General features: G+C 29.4%; 1 protein-coding gene across 1 annotated transcript in view; it reads left to right on the top strand.

Moving 5' to 3' along the window:
* The first annotated feature begins 1,053 nt into the window (after positions 1-1,053).
* The window catches only part of LOC129227723 (M-phase phosphoprotein 8-like), a 42,507-nt gene continuing 35,073 nt past the window's right edge, over positions 1,054-8,487 (top strand). The window contains exons 1-3 of the mRNA XM_054862326.1: positions 1,054-1,216; positions 3,173-3,364; positions 6,381-7,091. Coding sequence (XP_054718301.1) covers positions 1,133-1,216; positions 3,173-3,364; positions 6,381-7,091 — 987 coding nt within the window. The 5' untranslated portion in view covers positions 1,054-1,132. The remainder of the gene's footprint in view (positions 1,217-3,172; positions 3,365-6,380; positions 7,092-8,487) is intronic.

Genomic DNA, 8,487 nt, shown 5'->3' with positions numbered 1-8,487 from the left:
TAACACATGGAAAACTTGTAATATTTTATTAGCAATATGCAAAGTGCTAGAGATTTAAAATCTGTTTCATGCCCCCAATTCTTCGTTTTTTGTTTAACTGAAATACAAAGCGTTATTTTTGAATAATTTATTTAACTGTGCACAGTTTGTCTGGGTGGGCCAAGCCCACCCGGCCCATAGTGACGAGCCGCCCCTGCTACAGGGGTCGTATCATTGTTCTCAATCGAATGCTGCGTTCTGAGAAACCATCAGCAGTTAGATTAGTGCCTATTCGCAATTTCTATAAACTATAGGGGGCGCTGCAGTAATGGCGGATGAAAAAGGTAAAACACATGCCGTAACTTATAACTGCTTTGACGCTTTGTGAATGAAAAAAATTTTCATCGTATTTCTGGGAAGCTTTTTTTTTATTCTTCTGAAATTACATTACACCATAAATTGTCTGAAGCCCGTAATTTACCCCAACGAAAACACGTGGAATGGAATGTTTTTCCTTTTTCGGTAGTATTGTTAATCACCGCAAGGTAGTGTATTGAGCTCTGGAGTTGTGAATAGGGCCTCTTGAGCTACCTCCGTGATACCGAAAGCAGCGACTAGCCAGAAAACGGTCAGTGATATCAGTAACCAAACCACTATAAGCTTGCGTTCGACGAGCTCAACCGGTAGCTAGTCGATTGATCACGTGATAGCGAATGACGTCAGTCAATGTTAAAGCTTTGGATATGACGTCATTATTTGTCATGTGATCAACCGACGGTGAGCTACCGGTTGCTGCGGTTTCATGGACCATTTCCAAGACAGAAATGAAAATCGGTCAACATATGTAATATTATCCTAAAAATATGTTATGATAACCAATGGGAAGAATGGACCTTGATTTGAGATTAGAAATAACCCTTTTAATAACATTGTTTTTTATTTACTTTCTTATTGAGAAATTTAACACTCTCCCTCAATTTGCATTTCTAACGATCTCGAGCAGACAAGTTCCATTTTGGCTGGAAGGGAGATGGAACGCTGTCAGGAATTTTGTGTTTATTTGACAGGACGAGACGCGAAGATGCGCCGACTGGGGCCAGGGCGCAATATGCCAGGGCTTTGATTATTTTTTCTTCCAAGGAAGCAGATTAGGATGGTCGAAACAGAACCTAAACATTTCCTTATACAAGGAGATGTATATGAAGTAGAAAAATTGGTTGGAGTAAAAATTGTAAAAGTATGTTGTATAGGTTTATGGTTAAAAAATGTTTAATTTGCATGGAAATGCTAAAATTGTTAAGGCGTAAAACGCATTGCATTTGTAATGCAATTAGTACAAAAGAGAACAGAAATGCAATATATTCTGGATAGTATTGCATGCATTGAGCTTTTCATTAAAATGTGCTGTTCTTTATGAATACTCCTGGCTTTAATACCTCTTTTAATCTAATGCATGGAATTATTTTTTAAAGACTAATTGGTTTTTGTTAACATACATTATCTTATGATGTTGTTTTATTAATTAAAAGAAAGTGTTACCAGGCTCATTTTAATTCATTTAATGAACATTTTAATATGTATGTTTACATAGTTCTGTTTCTATTTTGGGAGATACTTTATCGTATATAAACAAGTAAATGAAAATATTTTAGTATGCTGGTGCAGATTACTTTTTGTAATAAAAATGTCTTGTTTTATATATGAAATCAAAGTTTTATTAATTTCATTCGTAATGTTAGAATATCTTATAGTATGTTAGGTTGAAAATAAGTCTATTAAAATACAAAAAAAAAAAAAAGTATTATTTTCTTTTTACAATCGTGTTTCTCTTTACGATTGAAAGAATTATTTTCATGAGATTTTTAATGTTTTTTTTTATTGTTGTTAATTTAAATAAGTTATTAAATAGTAAATGTTGGATGTTAATATTCTTGAAGTGCAGTAGTTTGTTATTTTTCTATAAAAAGTCTGCATAGGAATTTCAGAACCTAAACCCAGAGGAAGTTTCAGGAAAATATTTTTGTAAACAATGCCTTCATATGCACTGCAAAATCTACTGTTTATCAAGGAAGCTTCTGCTTTTGTGGGCTGTCTCCAGATTTTCTTCTTCAGTATGATTTTCTTCCGCTTTAAAAGTTAGCAACATTTAAAGGGGGAAAATTGGTTAAAATCCTCTAGAAATTGAGCATGGCAAAAATTTTTTCCTAAACCCAAGGTTTTCATATTCATTTTTTTTTTTTTTTATTTACACAAAAGTACTGACTGAATTTCATATCAGTAATTATTAATGTTGTTCACTACAGCCAGTGGCCTTATTAAAATACATTTCTAAAATTATTTCATTCACTAAAAAATTCTTTTTTTTTTCATATACTTTTTGCAAACGAATGCAATATTTTTGCATATGTGTTCAGAATTTGATTTTTTTTCTTTTCTTTTCCATTTTCGATTATAATAAGATGCAGTCCCCACAAGATAATTTTAAATTGAATTAGGCCAATCAATTTTGTTTCAAGATGTTTTTCCCTACAATATTTACTGGCATTTTAATAATCACTGGTGTATCAAATGGAACTTATTGCATTTCTATGTAATATCAACTTGAAGAGAAATTTAAAAACATTGGAACTGTTGGATTTGTTTTCATTATGTGTTAAAAAAGATCAATTTCTAGCAATCAGATCTCATGCTTGGTTCACAACATTTCTTTTTGGTAACACTTACACTGTGAGGAGCTGTTCCCCATAATGAAGAATAAAGTCAAAACTGAGGAATCATGTTTTTAAAGCTCATCTCGAGAATTCTCTTTAAATTGCTTCATTGCTCATAAAAGTCAATGTTGATAGATTAATAAAAGAAAATGTCAAGTTTCTCATTGAACTAAAAATAATAATTTCAAACCACTAATTTTCAAATTTAATGCGAGGGCAAATAATTGAAGCATCCAGAAACATGTGTTGCTGTGTTTGTTGTTACTTATTTGATTTATTTCATTCTGATTCAATCCTATGGTTTCCTGGTAAGTAAGGATATAACTGTCATTTTTTCTTCCTCAAAATTTCAAAAATGCCTTATTTTTTCAATCTTATTCAATGTTTTGTCTTCTTTTAATTATGCACATGTTTTACAGTATTTTAATATACCTTTTGAAATTGACAAGTAAAATATTAATTTTTGAAATATTTAAATATAGGGTAAGAAATTGTACAGAGTAAGATGGCGTGGCTATGGACGTGAAAGTGACACTTTAGAACCCGAAGAAAATCTCTTGTCATGTAAAGATATGATTCTGGAACTTGAAGAAAAAATGAAAGACCGTCATGATAAAAAAAGAAATAAAAAGTCATTTAGATGCCAGTCTTTTATTCCGGATTCTAAAGATTTAGTAAGTCTATAAATTTGAGAAATGTTAAAACTTAAAAAAAAAAATGGAAATTTGTATTAATTTAATCGTGTTTAACAATGTGTTTATTAAAGTTTTTCATTAACTAAGTAATGGGCAGTTCTCAAAAGGTGGGAGCAAACACAGACCTCAACTTTGAAGCTTCAACACCAAATAACTTTCATTTTAATTAACTCAAAAATTTTTGAGTTAAATTATAATACTGTATAGAGACAAGAATTGACATAAATTATGGAAAAAAAGCTCTTTAAATGCCCTTAAAAAAATATTTTCTTTGCTAAAAGGCGCAATTTTGGACATACCAAAACGTTAACTGAGCAAATGTACCATTAAAGAAAAATTTTTTAAAATTATTTCCATACGTTTCAAAAAAAATTTAAAGGTATGAATCTTACTCTGAATAATTTTTTGTTAATATTTTACACAAATAACAAAAGTAAAGACAGATTATTCACTTTGTAAACGATTTTAGAAAATAGTAAGTTTGAAATTTGATGCATGTCCAAAATTTACGATCTTTACAATGCTATTTTTTGAGAACTAAGTATATGATGTTTTCATTTTAAAGGTGTTTATCGAGCCTCAGAATCAATTTTTAATTGTTTAAAAGTGTTTTCATAAGCTTTTATGCAGTATCTTAGAAGAAAAATATTTTTTTTAAACGTACATGTGAGATGTCCAAATGGCGTTACGATCTTGACACCAATAATTCTGTCCATTTATTCATAATTTTTGATGATCTACTGTCTTCTAACCTCAATAAAAAACGTTATTATAATGTTATCTTCTTTAATCCATTGGTATTCTGCATAATTAATATGTTACACATTGAACAATACATAAATTACAGTAGAAACATGGCTGCTTATGATCGAACCGAAAGCCATTTTGCGCTAAAATTGCCGAGCAAACCTCCGTTAGCGACAACACAGTATACGATAAGCTAAAGGTTACCAGAGGGGAATTCCAATTTGACAAATGTAGTTTATCGTCAGCTGTACCAGTTTTGGCGACTTTATCACCTGCGCTAGCAATTTTTTTTTTTTTTTCCGCTTTTATTATTTTAGAATTCTTTTTCTCTTCTTTCTTTTGGAAACATAATTTAACGATCTCCAAATAGAAATACGAATTTCTTTCTTCAATAATTTTTTTGGACATCATTTTAATTCTTATGACATTAGAAAAAATATTCATTATTAAAACTGATGTCACTTTTTACAATTGTATTATTTTTAATTTGAAGCTTTTTTTTAACCTTGCATCAATTTCTTCAAAATCATTCCAAAACTTTATTAAATGTAAGGAGCAGCATGTATAGCCATTCAAGTATTTCATTAATATCCTCTTTATTATTAAATTGCAAAATTTAAAAAGTAGTAAATAAAATTTTCATTGGAAAAGTTAAAAATCAGATTAACAATTGTCAAAAATGGTGAAACTTACGTTATGATGATGTCCAAAATCCGTTACCTACAGGAAAACAATGTCCAAAATCTGTTACCTACAGATTGCTGATTTAATTTGCTAATTAACAATTTTTACAAATACCTGCTGTCTTTTCATGTTCATATATTGTGTTCTAGGTATGCATACTATAGAATAAAATCAAAATTGATGTCAAATTCGAAAATTTTTGAAATTGCTCAAAGTTAACTTTTTTGTTCCCACCTTTTGAGAACTGCCCTAATATTAAGTAAGTAATTATGTTTCTGTACGCAATAATAAATATTTTGATTCTTCTTATTATGTTTTATTTTTAAAACATGTGTTAGAGAAATGTCTATTAGTTTGCGTTTTTAAAGTATAGGTTTTTCACTAGGAGTATCATTAACTTTCCTAGTCATAAATCATGTAATTTTGTAATTAATTTTGTTATCAATTTTGTAAATAGTTTTTGTGAATTTTTTCAAGCTTTTTATGCTAGTCTAGTATCTGAGAGGAATGAATAAAACTTTTGATTTTATTAAAATAAAATAAATTTAAAAGCCTGATTCTATTACAAGAAAGGCATTGCTTGTAGTTTTGTTTTACCTCTAAAATTCAGGATCACTCAGAGTACGAAAATATCATGATATTTTGATATATATTCAGTAAATTACCGTGCATTAGCCAGGGCTAAAGGAGAAATACATGAAATTCACCGCCAGCTCGGTCATTTCCAGTCGACGGCTGGAAATGACTGAGCTGGCGGTGTATTTCATGTATTTTGATATATATCGGATATTTTGATATATATCCAACATTTTCAATTAGCAAAAACTCAAATCTTCAAAATAGTAAATGCATCCTCAAATCACTCTTTATTTTCTTGTATCATAATTACAATATGTAAACTTAAAATTAAGGTTTCTTTCTTTATTTGTATCTAATATTTCAATTTGATTTCTATCAATTTTTATGGAATTAATTAGCATTAGCTGTTTTACTCATTTTTCTTTTGTTGGCTACTTTTAAAGTTATATGATTCAGAAATAAATAATATGCATTATTCGGTGCACAGTCGTGTAAGATTTTTTTTTTTTTTTCTGAGCAATGTTTAATAATTAGGTGCTTTTAATGTGAACTAAAATTGTTACATAACTAATAATTTTATGGATATAAAATACGAGCAAAAAAAGGAATATTATGTTGCTTTGTTATATTAATTATGTATTAATGCATCATAAAAATATAGTACATAACTTTTTTGGTTATTTTCAATAATAAATGAATAATATTACTATGATTATTATTCTTTTTATATTGAAAGTGCGTTAGTTGAAAAAATAAATATTAAAATATTATGATACTTTCAAAATAAATATCAGATATATATCAGTAAATCCTCGGATTACCATTATATTTTCTTTGAGGGGCTTAATTTAAAAACAGTTATTACAAAAATGGTAATTTTGAGAATATCATTACAGCTGCCTGTGCCTCTAGTATGTGTCTTTAAAATGTTAAAAAATAATAATGAAGTAAGCTGAAATATTAATTTTTTAAAAACTTTTTATAGATTATGTATGAATCCAGTCGATTTTCAACTGGCACTACATGGCAAGCAACTGAAGTTAAACCTGCTCAAAATTTAAAGGATACCTTCTGGAGAGATTTTAATGAAGGTAAAATAAGCGTTTCAGATCAAGATATGTACAGCAAAGTTAAAGAAAGGGCATCGAGAACTTTTACTCACGGAGAAAATGGAAAATCAACTGAAGTTGGGCAGAAAGATAATCTGCCTCCTTTGTGCCCTAAAGTTGTGTTAAAAAGGAAACCATGCAATAGGACTAACAGTGAAAGTTTGACATACAAATCTACTTTGAAAGTGAAACCCATAAGTATGCACATAAAAAAGAGGAAAAAATACGATGTTTTGCGAGATTACAGGAGGCGCAAAAACAGAGTCCATAGGAAACGTACTCTGGATGAGAATCGACGAAGAATAGCAGATTTTAAGAGTGCTGGAATTGAGAGTTACAGCATTGAAGCTAGCCAAAGCAATTCCAATATATTGCAAGAATTATTAATTAAGGATGATCAGAGAGGCTTTATGCAGCCTGAGTACGTTACCAATTTCAGTGGACCAAAGATGGATTCAGATATGGTTTCGTCCAGCTCTAGAAGTAAAGAGGTTCACAAAAGGTTGTCTAAAGACTCGTGCGATGAAAAACCAGAAAGGAAGAATCAACCCCTTATGTGTAAAATAAGCATCCATGATAAAGCTAAGGTAATTATTTTATTTCGCACTAATGTATCTTACAAAATTAACTTCAACCCGTTAGAAATTATTCAAGCTTATTTTATTCAACAACTAGAAATTATTTCACCAAGGACAGAAAAATCAGAAGTGAATTCAGCAAGTATTAGCAAATTGATAGGATAGTCAGGAAGTATGAGATTCCTTAACCTGACGAAAATTTTTAGTAAGATTTTAAAAATTAAATTATTTTTTGCAGTTTAGTTTATTTGTTGAACATTTTTGATAAATATTTATTTTCAAAAAATCATATCAAAATTGACTTTTTGAGCATAGCATCAAAAGAGAATGATTTATTTGTTTGCTAACAAAAAAAGGTGAATTTTATTATTTTAGCAAATAATTTGTTTAAAGAAAAAATTAACATAAAAGTATCTTTCAGTGTCTGTTAGGTAAGATTCTTCTTTTTTCTTGAATCAATATTTTATTAAATGGTGTTCTAATATGTTATTCTCTATTGTTCTGGAAAATTTATCAATGCCTTTTCTTCTCTTCTTTCTACCTTTCAAAGCCAAGATTTATATTTTATAATTTTGAAATGCCATGTGCATTTTTTCCCTCAAAAGGTTATCTTTTAAGTATGTTAGCATTGGGGACAAAAGATTGCATACATATAAGAACATTGCTATGCCGTAAATGCATATACTGTATGTGTTTAACTAAGTAGAACTATTAATCAAGATGTTATTTAATTTTAAAACTTTTGAAGAATGTCAAGAAGTAATCGGTTGGTTCAAAGTATTGTTGTTTTGATGGAGATTGCAAAACTATTAAGTAGTAGAATAGCTACTGAAAGAGCGTCAGTTTTGAGTTTAAAAAGTTTTGCATTTTGTGATACTTTATTAACATCACCCCCCCCCCCCTAATTTCATTCAAGTCTGTCTTTTAAAAAAATCTGATTTTTTAAAAGATGTCTTAAGTTAAGCTTGTTAAGCTTGTCTTAACAAGCTTAAGTTAAGCTTGTCTTAAGTTTGTAACCAGCTGTAATTTAAAAAAGAAAAAACATTCTGTACTGACCATGAAAATTTATTGTGTGTTTTGTATCTTTTATTGCTTAGGGTTAGGATTAGAATTAATGAGCTGAAACACACCAAATGCCAAAACTTTTGAAAGGGAAGTTGTAATTTTATCCCTTGCGCAATTTTTCGGTTCTATATAATTGATGAAAACACTTAAAAATGGAAAACATTTGGTGACAAGTTTGCTGCAATTATGATACTGTCATGCTGTTGGAAAAATTGGTTATTCTTAAAAAAAACATCAGTATGATGCTAATTATATGATGCTAGTAAAATTTATTTTTCACAAATGTAGGTAAAGAAGCTGAAGTTGTTAAAACCTAAATTCAAAGTTTTTATATCTTTAT

Source organism: Uloborus diversus, chromosome 8 (genome assembly GCF_026930045.1).
Source record: "Uloborus diversus isolate 005 chromosome 8, Udiv.v.3.1, whole genome shotgun sequence".
NCBI lineage: Eukaryota > Metazoa > Arthropoda > Arachnida > Araneae > Uloboridae > Uloborus > Uloborus diversus.
The sequence above is the reverse complement of the archived record's forward strand: the minus strand, read 5'-3'. Positions and strand labels throughout refer to the sequence as shown.